The sequence below is a fragment of the Rutilus rutilus genome, assembly GCF_951802725.1.
Source record: "Rutilus rutilus genome assembly, chromosome: 16".
In the NCBI taxonomy this organism is placed as follows: domain Eukaryota; kingdom Metazoa; phylum Chordata; class Actinopteri; order Cypriniformes; family Leuciscidae; genus Rutilus; species Rutilus rutilus.
Window position 1 is genome coordinate 9146323 of NC_140224.1, and position 16601 is coordinate 9162923.

The 16601-nt window shown below is 37.7% G+C and overlaps 1 protein-coding gene across 1 annotated transcript; it reads right to left on the bottom strand.

The window, feature by feature from the left end:
* Nucleotides 1–2371: 2371 nt before the first annotated feature.
* fam117ab (family with sequence similarity 117 member Ab) lies at nt 2372–15502 on the bottom strand. Its single transcript, XM_084433795.1, has 8 exons — nt 15172–15502; nt 13970–14124; nt 11610–11729; nt 11324–11410; nt 5247–5360; nt 4913–5063; nt 3186–3306; nt 2372–3037 (listed from the first exon to the last, which is right to left on the bottom strand). The coding sequence occupies exons 1-8, from the start codon at nt 15272–15274 to the stop codon at nt 2857–2859; spliced, it is 1032 nt and encodes a 343-aa protein (XP_084289921.1). The 5' UTR covers nt 15275–15502; the 3' UTR covers nt 2372–2856.
* Nucleotides 15503–16601: the final 1099 nt, after the last annotated feature.

Here is a 16601-nt window from a genome sequence, read left to right on the forward strand (position 1 = left end):
TGGCAACATCTGGAGCGGAGGGCCCAAGACCGGAGAGGATGGAAGAGCTTCGTCGATGGCCTATGTTCCTATGGGAATTTAAAGGCCTAAGTAAGTAAGTAAGAACCAATGAGGTTCATTCTCGTGTTACGCAGCATGTTTGAGCTTCTGCAAGAACCAATGAGGTTCATTCTTGTGTTACGCAGCACGTTTGAGCTTCCTCAAGAACCGATGAGGTTCATTCTTGTGTTACGCAGCACGTTTGAGCTTCCACAAGAACCAATGAGGTTCATTCTCGTGTTACACAGGTTCAGTTGAGCTTCTGTTTATGTTCGCTGATCAATGTTTATGTGAATAAAAGCCTAAATTAAATCTGTTCATCATATAAAGCGATTGAGTCTCTTCAGAAAATTTGGACTAAACTGCTCAATTCATATGGATTAGTTTTACGATCTTTTAGGGCCAGTTGTTCAAAGGTAAACTGATCGAATTTTGGTTATCGGATTGGATCAAATCTTGAAAATGGGTTGTTCAAAAGGGAAATCTGGAATCTGAAATCAGATTAGATCACGGAATCCAATCCTAGTTTTAATCTGGATCAAACCTTCAGTTTGTGTTGTTCAAAACTTGTCAGTAGGATTTGGATAACTTTGATCCAAAAAAACAGGATTATCCTGATCCCAACAGGGGGTAGGATTTCAAGGTGGATTCTAGGAAGAAAATGTAGTAAAACTTAAAAATTGGCCAAAAATACAACATTTGTATCATGTAATATACACACACGCTGATATTTTTATTTTGCTTTTGATTAGCTTAACTGTTAAAGTAATACATTAGATGTAGACATTAGGCTACATATTAAGCCTTTCGGTAGCCTACTGTAAAGTAAAAAAGAGATTTTGGCGCCATTAAATAATCCCCAAACAGCTGTAAAAATAAAACAAAAATATTATATTTAATTCAAAGTGTTTTATCACTATTTCTAAACTACATTGGCACAATAATAAGAGATGAACCAGTCAAAAGATCTTTGCAAGCGAACACAACGTTTTTTTGGTAACGCTATACAAAACTTTTCTGAGAGAACGCAAAAGCATTGAAATATTTTCCCTATCTCATATTTTTTACATGACCATGTCCCTTTGGGGGTTCCGTAGAGCACCAGTAATCCAGATTTGGTAATCAGAAAAAGTTTACATCCAGACCAGGGTGATCCAATCCAATTTTGCTTTGAAAAACCGGCACAAAAGTAAGATGGATTACCTGATCCTGGATAGCAAAACATGGAATTTCCAAATCCAGATCATTCTGATCCAGATTAAACTTTTGAACAACTGGCCCCTAATTAACTTTTTGAAGCATCAGAGTGGTAGTTGCGTAGCTGTCTATGGAAGGACAGAAAGCTCTTTTTTTTTCATCAAAAAGATCTTCATTTGTGTTCCGAAGATGAAAGGAAGTCTTACAGGTTTGTGACGACATGAGGGTGAGTAAATGATGACAGAATTTCCATTTTTGGGAGAAATATCCCTTTAACTAAGGCCTTTAACTTCTGTGAAAGGCCTAGCTGCTATAATCTCAGGAAAATAAATTAAATTTGACAAGGCACATGGGATCCAGCTAGCAATTTTTTGTTCCCAGTAAGTTCTGGGAAAGACTGCCAATGGTTACACAAAAAGAAAACATTCATATTTGATTCCCATATGGAAACATTCTGTGTATGCCGCAGCAGAAGATAGGAAATTGAATTGTGAAAAAAACTGTGGGGCACACAAATACATTTTTCTGTTTAGTGCAGATTACATGACGAGAGATTAGCACTTAAATTTTTTTATTTATTTTTTACATTCTTGTTCTCCTTTTATCAGTGCCAAAACATACTTCAGACATGCAAGGATTTTTTAATTGATTTATAGCAATAAAATAATAATAATAAAACAAGATTGACGAATCATCAATTTGCATGTAGTTTCCCCAAGCACTTCCCAACAGGAAGGCCAATAGTTCAAATTAATACATCTGAATATAAAGCATTTTAACCCAAGCTTAAAACATCAACAAAAATCATATGCATTAAATGAGCACATTGAATAAAGAAATACTTTGAAGTCAAATAGTGCGTCACCACATTATATAGCTTATGTTTAGCAAAAACGTATGTGCAAACAGTACAGAACACTCAACTGAGTTTACATTCATGTCCAGATTCATCTATACAAGTAAAAAATTAACATTTATAAGGTACACAACTGTAACATTTATTAAACCAAAAGAATCGACTTTTGTAAAAAGCGCAAATGTAAAGGGTGAATGTAAATATGACTGGAATTCACCTTAAATCCAATGACATGAATATACCCACTGAAACCCACCCACAATACCATCTCTTCTGATCTTTTCAATAACTGTAACTAAATAAAGATAAGAATAAAAGAATAAAAATTAAAACATTTGATAATTTCTTTGTTCATTATAACGCTGAAGTGGGTGGTAAAATACTGATTTAAAATACAAGCATTGCCTTAATAGTACCATTTGTCTTTATATAACAAACAAATCTACTCATTCTTCCCTGTTCAATATTCAATATTCAAAGGATAGCCTTTTTCTTATAAAACTGCCTATTATTAAACCATAAATCTATCCTGTCTGCCATTCCAACAGGATATTTTCACCACTCTCATTAAAGAAATTTAAAGAAGCTGGTACTCGTATTACAATTACTCTTTAAATTGGAAAATAAATGTATACATTTTTCACTGTTCAACAACGGAAAATATCATTTTTAATAGTAAGGATGCTGAAGCAAGTACAACATTACAAGTGTTTTTAAAGACACAGTCACTTCTTCTCTCGCTCTCTTTCTCTCTTATTAAGTCATCACTGTCCCACCCAGCAGGACCCTGGAGAAACTGAGAGGCTGCAGATCAGGAAGTCCACTGGAGGAAGGAGGGGCTTCGGGAGATTGACAGGGCAGAAGGCTGAGCCTGTGTGTGTGGTGAAGTTCACTTTGTTGGGGTCGGGGCAAGAGGATACATACACCTGATCCAAGCATGGTGGGCTGAATTAGAGGATAGGAATAAAACGTTTAAAAAAGACTTGATGCAAGGTGAAGGAAAACTACAAAAACAGTAGTGTTGTTCAAAGCGAAATGCAGTGACCACTCAGAACACCACATAGCAACACCCTGTCATTGTATGCCTACTTACGCGTTCTCTTCACACACTCGGACTCTCTCACAGCCCTCTGGCGGATCTCTCTGGAAGCAGTAGCTGTTATTAGGCCGTGGTGATGAGGACAACATGAGGATACATGAGTTTACCTCCCCAACTGAGGACAGAGCAGGGTCACAGTCAGTTCAAATCAGACAAGAATACATAGTAAGTTATTTATAAACTAAAAAAAATTATTTCTTGTATGTTTTTTAATAGTTGTCAGTTCCATATTCTAACATTCTATTATTATAATTAATTATCATTATCATTATGATTTGGTGAGTGAAACTAACCCAAACTGGTTTTAATATTATCAATTTGGTACATTACTATAATATTAAAGGTTAAATTTGTATTAGATTTGTATAGGCTACTTAATAATAATTATAATAATAATGTTATAGAAATTACACTTTAATAATAATAATAACACATTGTATTTATAAAAGTGCCTTTCAAGAACCATTTTAACATAATTGTGTTAATGACAATTATGTTTCTACAAAAAAAAAAAAAAAAAAAAAAAAAAAAATTATATATATATATATATATATATATATATATATATATATATATATATATATATAAACATTTAAATGGGAGCTGTCATAAAAACATTTCCGGACATCCCATCTCTCCTGGAAGTTCCGGAAGACTCCCGCACATTGATAGCAGCTCCGATGGCCAGAAATTATACACAATATCACGGAAATGAAGCGTGCGAGACAGAAGCCCTGTTTCCACGATGGTATTTAGATGCATTTTCAGTGATCTGATCACAAATGGTCAGCCAAGACTCATTACCGTTTTCACTTGGAATTATTATGCATTTCAAAAGCATCCCCAGTGACCACTTGCTTCCGGATTAACTATTTTTATTTTCATCACACATCTACAGTACATCACTTTCAGCGCACGAATACTATTGAATGAACAAACTAGTGTTACACGGCTTACCCGAGTATATAATATAATAGAATAAATATAATACTCTGTTATAATGCAATGTCCTTTGGGGGGCGGCGGCACGCTACAAAGTTTTGTTCAGTCATCAACTGAAAACCGCATAGATTAAAAAAAGATTGATTCTTGGGACTTTAGAATCAATATTACAACTTTTTTTTACTTTTCAAGCTTTCTTTAATGTTTGTGCTTTTGGAAATGGATCTTTACCATATTATACTAATATATTGCATTATTATATTTACCATTTAATAAGCCCAAATTAGGCTTTTTTTTTGCATTTTAGACTTATTTTGAGCACAAAGTTATTCCTGTAAATGTAAATGATGCAAGTGTAATTGTTTAGTTAATCTTTTATTTATTTATTTATATCAACTTTCACCCAAGTGATATAGTTAAGATGTGTGTGGGAATTACTGCACTGTGGTTGCTGAACTTTTTTGGGAATGTCTAAAATTGTGTGCAAAACAAACACACCCCACCCCGTTCAAGCCCTGGTATACAATACTGTACAAAAACTAAAACAGTTTTACTTTAATCAGTGTAGCTTGCAGCCCTTTGTTGGTGAAAATAATCACTACAAAATTGCTCTGGTAACCTGCAGAGTATGTGGGTCGGGCTTTTTGTTGTGTATTTGAAGGGTGTTTTGGATAGATTTAGTCGGGGACCGGACACCAAAAACCAGTTTTGTCTCCGGAAACAGGGACGTCTGTCCACCGTTACATACAGCGAGAGTAAAAAAAAAAAAAGAGACCTACCGTTATCAAGATCTAAAGGGCGCTGTGGAGTGCAAGATGTGAATGAAGATAAAGAGGACGGGGAAGATACACAAGAAGACTCCATCTGAAACCCACTCCTGGAGCTCAGGTGTGGAACAGGAGCCCTGTGGCCATCAGGAACCTCATATAGCTAAAAAAAAACAAAAGAAAAACACAAATACAGTTACATACGTTTCCAGTTGTGCAGGTTTGTAAAAAAAAAAAAAAAAAAAATGTCCTGCCTTAGTTATCCAGTTTAAATAATATTATGCAAATTTGCATGACATCAGCCTTCACAATCAGTTCAAACAGTGAAAAGTGTTAAGAAACTTACTCCACAGTGGTCAACAGGTGAATAATGTATGAAGACTTTCTCCAGCTCCTGATCTAGTCTCTCTTCACTGTGTCGAAGACGTGACGGCAGTCGAGTCAATGACGCAGCCGAGGACTGAGAAGACAGGAAACGCACACATATTGATACTACTATGATTACAAGGCCTTCCCATTTTTATCTATTGGTTTTAAATTGAGCTAATGCTATTTTAATCCTTTCTATTGTCAGTGGCCACTTTTTTTATTAATAGAAACTGAGTTTTCCTGTTTCCTACAATTTTATCCCCAAATTGTAGGTGAACAACAAACAGACTTTAAAGGCATGCAATACATCTTCAAACTCCTGAAAATGATGAAAATTACCACATCACACATATGATTTCATGGTCACAATTTAAGATGAAGTTAGCAAAAATAAGGGGATTTGTTTGAATGTTTATTTATATGCAAGAGCATTAGATAAAAACTAAAAAGATGGTTTCAGTTTTTATATTTTCAATCCATGCTGGATGTTCTGATTTATTTATTCTCCTAAGCCTGGTGTGTGTGTGTGTACCTGTTTTTCTATCCCGGTGGGGACTTCAACCTGAATGCACACAGACTCATGGGGACTCGTGTCACAGTGGGGACCTAAACTGAGGTCCCCATGGATAAACAAGCTTATTAATCATACAGAATGAGTTTTTTTGGAAATGTAAAAATGCAGAAAGTTTTCTGTGATGGGTAGGTTTAGGGGTAGGGTTAGTGTAAGGAGATAGAATATACAGTTTGTACAGTATAAAAACCATTAAGTCTATGGAGAGTCCCCACAAAGATAGTAAACCAGACGTGTGTGCGTGTGTGTGTGTATGTATGTATATCTATCCATCCATCTATCCATCCATCCATCTGCAACTAGTTGTTCTCCAATGTGTATCTGAGTGGATCCACTTTATGGAGTTGAATCATTAATGCCCTGAAGATGAATGATGGATGTTACAAAGATGAAATTAACTAATTTAATAATTGATTATCTTTACAACGGAACTGTATCAACACTGAACTGACTTCAGCTGAAAAATGAAACTTTTCTTTTAGAGCTGCTGTACAAGTGTACAGCCAAATTGAACTGTTTGAATCACTGCATAATTTTCCTGTTATCACTTTAAAGCTGCTTTGAAACAATGTGTATTGTCTAAGCTGCTATATAAATAACGATGACTTGACAATGTTTATTGCTCATTTCATTGTCAGTGAGTACTGCAGTCTCCTGCATTGTTGTACATGTGTTTAAAAAAACTTGTAGTAGCGATTATAATACCAAGTTTACAGTACATATCTAATAAAGAGCTGTGCATGTCATGTGGCAGAAGGATGGCCTTCAATTTGGTGCTAAAACATGTAGTAATGGATAAAAACTAACAAGGACAATAGTCAGAAAAACACCTTCAATCCAACTAAACCTAAACTGGAATTAGGACCATAATACAAAATTAAATAAAACTCTTAAATTAATAACCCTGGAGTTTGTGATTTCTGTTTGCAGCTGGCCAGCATGTGTTAAAGCAGAACAGCTTTTGACAACCACTCTTCCTGTTACATTTTGCAATCCTCCACACTTCCTCTAACATTTCTGTACATGTGTCAGAATATATCACTTGAGTGCATTTGAAGGCTTCACCCACAGACCACTGAACTCATTTGAATTTTATGAGCTTTGGTACAGCCAATAATAAGCCCACTAAACTACAATACAAACAGGATCTTACTCTAATTTCATATGCAAAAATGTGTCGTAGCACACTGATACGTGAAATGCAATCACATAGATTTTCACACAAAAACTAGCTAGATAAATAATACAAATAATGACTAAATGTTTACATATTATAAATAAAAAGTAAAAGCTGTCTGCCTGTGCAAAACTCACTGTCACTATTCTAGGGTGTTGTGGGTGGTTGCTAGGGTGTTGCCATGTTGCTAAGGTGTTGTAAGTGGCTGTTAGCATATTGCTTTGTTAGGTGTTCTGGGTGGTTGCTAACTAAGTAAAATAAAATAAAAGTCTCTATAATATGATCCTTGGATATGACTGGGGTCCCTCCTTAAATGCAAGCAACATTTAGACTCAGCCTCAGAAGTCACGGACATGGACCGAACGTCTGATGCATAAGGCACACAGAATTGGAAGTCATTATCTGATAGGTTGAATTCTACATGATTTCCTGGAGACGTGTGTGTTGCGTTCTTTAATGATCTGCCAGGAAACAAAGCTGTTATGATGCCAAACCCCCTCATAAAAGTAGAAAGCCATCGTGTTTACAACTGTGACAATGAGCACTTATCAGGATCAACTAAACGCTGGATTTTCAGAAGTATGTGAATTTCACAGCATAGACTTTATAAAATACGTCCAAAAGTTTATTGTAGGGACATCGATGTTATAGTTTGACGTGCCGCTCAGACTTTTGGGCGGACCAGTATCCCTGAGGGGGGAAAATCCCTGAGGCAAGTGATTTCTTTAAAAGCATTTCAACAAACGTCACCCTTACCTGAGTGTTTATACTAAGCATTTTGCTGGCAATAGTTTCAGTAAAGCAAAGAAAGTGATAGTTTCTGGCAAAACACGGCAATGGAGAAGCGGTTGCTATAGTTACAAAATCTCACACAATAAACAGAACATAATGGACCACTGACTTTTGAACCAGTTTTACATTTACTAAACTATACAGCTGTACTACAATATTTGAGTTATGGAAATTATTAAAGGCGGTCTGACGGACGACAGAGCGTCCTAAAATTCGAGCACATCTCTATGAGTCCAGCTACGACACCCGAGGATGCTCAAAATCCTGCCGCGCCTCACATAGTTTTTCATAAAATTACATTATACTTGTCCAGCTCGTTGTTACTGTATTGTACTCGCACATCAATGCCACTTTGCCTGTTTGGTGATTAGATTCACAGATTGTTTGTAGCTTTGAAGCACAAAAGTACAGAATGATGTGTTTGGTGTCCAAGATGTCACGCGGCTTGATGCCTAGTCCTGTGTGCTAAGCAGCTTTACAGTAGGCTACTGGAAACAAGAAATCTAAACCAAATTGGACCAAGAAAAAAAAAATTTGTTTCTTGAAAGATGGGGAAAAAACACCCAAGCTTGCCGCTATAATCAGACACTCTTGCGCAGAAGACGAAAGCCTGACATGAGATAATTAATTCAAGCACACAGTGGAAGTGATGAAAAAATATGAAAAAAAAATTCGGCAGCACAGAAGACATCGCAGGTGACGTGCCATTTTCTGCCAAAGAGAGCAAGTTCCTCGGCTGCTTCAAGTTATCCTAAATTGCCGTTGACTCAGCAGCATGCCAATCCGGCTTCCATACCTGCTCAGCCCCAGCAGAAAGCAGATCCCAAGTTTAAGCAGAGCTTCCACCCAGCGAAGTGCTACCCGTTTCCTTCTAGTGGAGGCTTGGGAAGCCATTCCAGGCGTGTTTAATTGGGTTTTAGATACAATAAAAAGGGGTTACTCGTTCCAATTTACTTGTAGACCCCCCTGCTTCAGGGATGTGACTTACACTTCGGTCTCGGATGCCAACTCTCATGTCCTCCAAGCAGAGATACAGGTTCTGCTAGCATAGTGTGTAGTAGAAAATGTCCCCGCTTCCCACAGGCTTTTACAGCCTCTACTTCCTCATCCCCAAGAAGGATGGTGCCTGTCTCTAGCTCGACGTACCTTAAAGGGGAACTATGCAGGGGTTTTTTAGCTTAATTTACAGCTTCGGAGTCAATGGAATGGTTATATTACTTTTTTCGGGTTGAATGGTGGTCTTCTCGCACCCCCCTAACGCCTGTGAGCGGAAAAACCACCCTTGCAACTTTGGGCCGGCAGGCGTATCGCGTGATATCAGGTCTCGCGATGTAACTAATGCTTTACGGCACTGCACACATACACTATCTAAACATTTATATGCTAGCCTTCTGTGTATCATACATACCTCAATAGACATGGCTCTGTGCGTTCGCCGGCTTCTTTGAGAACAAATGCACATGACCAGAGGGAGAAGATGGGAGGGAGGAGAGTCGCCAACGAGTTTTGACAACAGTGTTGTCAAATATCTATTCCGAAGCTGTAGGGGGAGCTCTATAGAGAAACCCACGAGCAAAAAGCGAGAAAACAGCAAAGAAATTGCCAAAACTGCATAGCGCTGCTTTAATGAAATGCGTGGATGCAGCTCACAGCTCAACTGTGCGCACACAGTTCTCTGCTCCTCAGCCATGTACTGTAGAAAGTCTGGGGTTCAAAATAAACTTGAGCAAGAGCTCACTGTCCCCCAGCCAATGCATCATGTTCCTGGGGGCAGTATTCGACCCGCCCGAAATGCGGGCCTGGATTTCACCGGATCGCTCCCTGAAAATTCAAAAGTTAGTGACAGCATTCAGAACAGGGAGCAACCTCCCCTTGAAGACATTTCGGAAGCTACTGGGCCTCATGGCAGCAGCCTCCGCAGTATTCCTCAGTAATTCTTGGGCCCTTTACACAGGCGGCCTCTACAACACTGGTTGAAGGCCCACATCCAACCTTTTTTGGAGCATTTTTATTCAATATTCCAATACCCAAACATGCAACCCATGTTTCACTAAGGGAGCCCTTAACCTTATAACTAAGGGTTTTCTTAACTTAAGGGCTTTCATGCAACTGGGCCCAGACCTTCCCGTCAGTCTTAAGGTCTGGCTACGCAAGCCAACATTTAATAAAACAATTTACACTAACTTCGCCCACAATTGTCTGGTTGAAACAGACAAAATTTACAAAAGAAACCTGTTTGATAACGAACAGTGGCATGAGTAAGGATAGTGAATTTAGCTTTTGCCTTTTCCGATCCCATTCTTCGTTTTTTTATCGCATATCAGCTCAGAGAGGTGTTCATTCAAAATAATAATGAAGAAAATATTTGAAAAGTGGAAATAAGTGCCTAATGGGTATTTTTAATTAAGGGTACCACTGGATAGGGTGCTACATGCTAAAGCCTGGTTCACACGGGACGATTTTAAAATTGTCGGCCGATTTTCCAAACCTGAGAGACCCCACACACGGCGATAAAAAAATCACGGGTCTAACGGTTTTGGTCGTACAGTGTGTGGTGCGCAGCCACACGGCAACACATAACACACGAACCGATTTGACTCCCGAGCATTCCCAGGTCAGACGGGAAATCTCGCAAAATCCCTCGAGATCAAACGTGACTTCAGAGTAAACAATCATGGCGGACGAAGAGGATGCAGTGGTGATAGTTTGTAGTTTGTTTTTAACCCCAAAAAAAGGCGATGATCACCGACGTCCACTGGACTTTCTGGTGCGCCATGCCGCCGGCTATTTTGATTTTGTTTCCCAGTGCTTCCTCGCCGCCTCGTCACCTCGCTTTCTGATTGGCTACACGCCACAGTCCACAGGCTGGGTGCTCGTTTGTCTCCGGGGGACACCACACACGAGGAGAAATCGGGCCAAATAAATCCAACATGTTGGATATCCCCGATTTGAGATCGGAGCGGTCCCGACGTCCTTCCGAGCAGACGAGAGCAGTCTTAACACACCACACACGGCAGGAATATCTGATCAGATTATTTTACGATAATCGGAGCATCCTTAAGATTGTCGGAAGGGGTGAATCGGGGCTAAAATCGGCCTAATTATCCTGCCGTGTGAACCAGGCTTAAGCTAAAAGCCCTTGCCAACCAAGTCCTTCTTCCTGGTATTCTGGTATACACTCACTGGATTTGTATTTTAACTTTGGTGATCTTGGTTAAATCTGAGATACCGTATCTTCTACTGTTTTATAATGTACAACAATACATTGAGGTGCACATAGTATCTGCCACTATTTGGATCAAGTATAAATAGAATCTAACCCTATTTACACTTAGCTTTTTCACAAATAGCCACTGCCTAAATTAAATTAAACCACAATTAGACAAATTCCAAATAACTCAGTTTCATTTTATGTTCAGGTTGAAAAGAGAAATGAGGATTGTGAATGAGGAACCAGGGAGCATAGAACAGCGAGAAAGAGAGAATGATAGTGTGTGTGTGTGTGTGTTAGTACCTGATGTTGGTTGTGCAGTTTCTCTTGGTTGCCAACTGGAAAACCTGACCTTTGCTTCTGTTGCAGTTGTTGTTTCAGCTTGGAAAACTTAGAAAGAAAAACAGTGTAAGAACAAAAAAAAAAAGAGCAGAGAAACAGCAGACATTTTCTTACTCACATATACAAGTATGTAGTGTGATCTAGAGCAATACATTTTCCATGAGTCACAACACATCAACTTTCTATAGTTTCAAGCTATGTCCATAACAGAATTGAAGTGGCATGTTTACTGTGATGTTTGACTTACCGATGAACCTGCACACATGTCACTTCCATCCTGGAGATGTTCTGAATTTCCCCATGATGCTGAGCGTTTGTGAAATCCAACAGCTGTTCTTTCAGCTCCAGCTAACCACGCACGTGGTGTCTTTTACAAAAATAACAGTCATCATAAATACATAAAATTACACTTTAAACATTTTAATTTGCTTAACCAGCAATTGTGTTGTACTGGGCAGGCTGATTTCTTAAAGGGATTGCATTTTTGGCCTTATTTTAAAGTTGGCATGACATGAAAATTCACCCCATCTATTTTATAATTGCATGTTATAGATCTTATTGGGAACGATTGTATGTTTGTTTGACCTCATAATGTTTAATCAAAATGTCATAACTCATAAATGCCTGCTGATGTGCATATATGCAGGACTTCTCCAATCATTTAGTCCACTTAAACCCTGCCTCTGCAAGCTTGTGTTCATCTGCTTCCACTTATGAGTGCAAAGCCCATCTCAAAATCCAATCAACCAATAAATAAAATCAAGTATTTTTTTATTTTTTGATAAACCTTTACACGCGAATGTACATCAAAATGCAGAAGAAAAGATCTGCTTGTCTGTCCTGCATGCTTTCATCCTATGAAAAACAGATTTGTGAACATTCCACTAAATGTCTTCTTTTGTTTCATGGATGAACGATTTTGGAACCAGGGCTGAAGCCACCACATCCCCCTAACAAATCAATAAGGATTTTCAATGAACGATTTGTTTAAGTTTGCCTTAGGTTGAGTAAAAAAAGACAATTCTCATTTTTGGGTGAACTAGTACAATCAGATATTTTGTTATTAACCAGCATCACAAGCAAAGAAAATACATTTACCTTAGAGAGACTCATTTATAAGGTAATTTTAGTGGGTAAAACAGTCTTAAGTCAACAATATAAAAGGAAGCGTGAAATTTTGGCTTATATTACAAGGAACAGAAAACAGATGATATTTAAAAATAAAAAGCTAATGTGCCAACTTCCCTTCACAGCTGAGCTGAGGGTTAAAGTTCATAGTGATTGCAGTAAATCACAGGATAGGATGTGATGTAATAGCCTAGTTTGTGCACACCACGGTACAGCGATGGTGTCCGAAGAGACAATGGACCTCTGGTATTTACCACGGTACTGCATGGCTCTGTTTACACTGTTATTAACATAAATCTTGGGTGAGTCAGCTGACACACACTGTTGGTAAACTTATCCACTTGTTATCAGGGCACCTGAAAATGATGTTGATTCTAAGGCAGGCCCTGTTTACACCTGGTATTAAGATGCGTTTTGGTTGGATCGCAAGTAGACGAGGGAGACACATTCCTGTTTACACCTGGTATTTTAATCCATCTTCTTTGCCCACTTTCTACAACTTCTGTCCTGATTTCTTCGAGGGGAGGGTCTATGGGTGGGTAAATGTAGTTTTTTTATTTGCAATTTACATACGAATGCGGACAGACAATGGAAACAATAAGGAGAGCATCAGCTTTCTTTACTGCGCTGATAGACAAGACCACACCGAACGCTGTGAGTGTGTGTTAGAAATCAGAAATGGTGAGAGAACATTGTGCTTGGTACGTTTTCATCTACAAACCAAACTTGGGTCTCCCGCTGACAAAGTTTAAATCCTGTCTGGCTAGGGCACTTTACATAATGTTTATGCATTTTGTGCCTGTTCGAACGCATTCTACCAAATGAGCGTCTACACTACGAAAGCAACCCGGTCGAATGCGCTTTCGACTACCTCTGGAAGTGGTCGAAAGTGGACAAGCTCAAAACCTTTTAGATCCCGTTAACACCTGTATTTAGCGTCGTCCACTTGAAATCCGATCAACCAAAACGCATCTTATTACCAGGTGTAAACAGGGCCTAAAAGTGAATACACTAGGTCTATATGGGGACTATATTACCATTTTCATGTACCATGGTATTTATATTGAACACCACAGTCTACTTCCAATTAAATGGAACCTTTAAACAGTTTGATCTAGAATCTATACAATACACTATTAAAAATAAAGGTTCTTTATTGGCATCTATGGTTCCATGAAGAATTCCAACACACCTTTCTATACCACAAAAGGGTTTTTTTTTATAGTTGAAAAGGGTTTAGATTTTTTAAATGTTCTTGACACTATGACCACTTGACCTTTCTGAGAGGTTCTTTGGGGTACCAAAAATGGTTCTTCTATGGCATCCTTGTGAAAAACCCTCTTTATTTTTATATCACACACTTCACAGAATATCACTAATGGCTGAGCCGTTGATATGATGGATTAGAATTTATTATGGACTCGGATTATAATTTGAATCAGGCCCACATGATTCAGCCAGGACATTGAATCACTTCACCTGTGTGGATTTATCTTCCCTGCCGTGTCTGCTGGGACTGTGTTTGTCACCCACTTTGGGCCACTGGCCTTGCAAGTACGGCCCCACAATCGCATCCAAAGATAGTGTGCGCCGGATCCGAGTCTGCAAACACCACTCGGCTTTGGTCCAATCACCTGAGGAACCAAGAAAGCTTGTGTATTGAATAAAAAGGCTTTCAGACAAACACACCTGAAATCCATGGAGAGAAAACCAGTACTTAGCAATTATCTATACACTTCAATGAGGAAACATGCTATTCTTATAAATGTGTGTATTGCAAGTTTCTTCCTATATCCTCTTTTGTATTAAACTTCACTATTCACTGGTCCAGAATAGATCATAAAAGTTCTTGAATTACTGGATATGAAAAAGACATATTAGATATTATGTATAATACATACAATGAAATCTCTAAAATATAACAATTTGAGCTGATTAACATGAATTTCACAATGTCTTAGCATTTAGATTGTCTGTCTTTTGCTTTAATGACGATAACACTGTAGCTGACACGAACAAAACCAGATCATGTTTTCCATCATGACTTTAGATGTTTCAAAGAGCATCTTGTGCTCCACTGGAAGCAAGAAAATGTGACCTTTAGTACAAAGGAGTTCACATGACCAGTGCCACCAGTGTTGTATTATTTGATTAGTGAAATATCGAAAATATTTATTCTTTATTATTCTCCAAATGTCATAAAAATGCCTTGCTTCATAAAATATATATATATTTTTTTTTTATAAAAAAATCTTCTTTATTTCAAGCTTTAAATTAGATTTTGATTCGCATAGTCCCCACTGTATATTGGACAAAATATGAATCCATCCATCCTTATAAGTGTAATTTATAAATTTAAAGTTAATATACAGCCAGTATTTATAATTAATATGATGATGATGTTACTATGCACTAGCAAAGTCCAGAAGAAAACTTTAGTGTGGGGAGATGAAATGAGATAATGAGAAACCATACTAAAAAGCACAAACAGTTTAATGCTCTAATAAGAGTAATACAACTATTTATGTATACGTTTAGATCGTTTAAAGCACAAAATAAAATTAAAATTAAAATAAAAATAATAATATGTTTTCAAACTCAATCATTTCCTGTTAATCTTCAAGGACATTTAGTGGCTCAGATCATGTGTGATAGTTACTGATGTGTATTATATACTTCACCTGAAGTGATATTTGTGACGGCAGCTCCAGCTGGTTTGTGCAGTGTAAAGGGAACAGTAGCTTTAAGAGGCTGGAGACCTGATCCGCTCCTGGACATCTTCATTTCTCCACAAACACTCTGGCGTCATAGGCTCATACGCTTCTTTTTGTCTGTGTAGTTACATAACAAAACTGCGTAGAAGACGACGCGTGCAAACATCTAGTTTCTTAACCAGACAGATAACTACAAGATATGCTTAGTTAATCGTATACGAGTATACGAGTTGAGAGTAAGTTTCTCTGCTGCTCAACAAACACCGACTGACTGAACTGAGTGAACCGAACTCTGCCCATCGAAACGCTCTGTCGGATCTTTCATTCATTTTAGGAAGTGGGCGGATACCTTCAGAATTCGCCTTTTGATTGGCTAAAAGAAATGGCTATCCAGAAATACACCATTAACATTAACAAGTATTTAACTTAAACATTATTTTGGCTTGATCTTAAATAATTAAATGCAGTGCAGCAATTTTTGCAGTGTATGAACTGACACACACACAAAAAATAAAGTATTCTGGTACCTCTATGCAAATACTTGACAAACTCTGCTAGAGTGCAGTAGGGCCTAGGCCTACTACTTCAAGAAACCGCATAAAATAAAAGTTGTATGGCTTTGAGTCGCTTTCTTTTAGTTCTGAGGCCATTTATATGCTAGGGTACTTCCGATGAAAAGCTGAAGCAATGATGTGTGATGTCATTGACTTCAAATCAGTCGCAATGCATGTTGAATGTGTACAAGTGCAAATGAGATTTGTATGGAAGCTTGTTTCCGCCATGAAATAACAAATAAAAAAAAGGTGATAGCGACTTTTTATCTCACAATTCTGACTTTTCTTGCAATTGCAAGTTTAAATCTCACAATTCTGAGAAAAAAGTCAGAATTTCTCCCAGTTGCGAGTTAAGTTTGCAGTTCTGACCTTTTTTCTCAGAATTGCGAGATACAAACTCGCAATTCTGAATAGTCTGAATTGTGAGATTTAAACTCTTTTTCTCACATTTGCAGAAAAAGCCATAACGGTGAGATAAAGTCGCAATTACCTTTTTATATTTTTTATTCCGTTGCGGAAACAAGCTTTCATAGATTTGATAGCTATAGTTGAGATACAAATCTATGGTATGATTTCAGAATCAAAAGACTTGAAGAAAGACATTTTAACAAATTGTTAATTTATTCATCTATTCCTTTAGATTATTTCTTTGTTGTCTAATGTAGCCTATTCTATTCAGTGCATTAGGCAATGCTATACACTTATACATTAATATTGCATAATTGGTTTGGAAACTATCACATTGAATTGTGAGTAAAACATTAATTTACATAATTAAACTGCTTTACATTTTTTCATATCTACTGTATGTATAGAAGTGGTATTTCTTCCAAGGGTGTAACA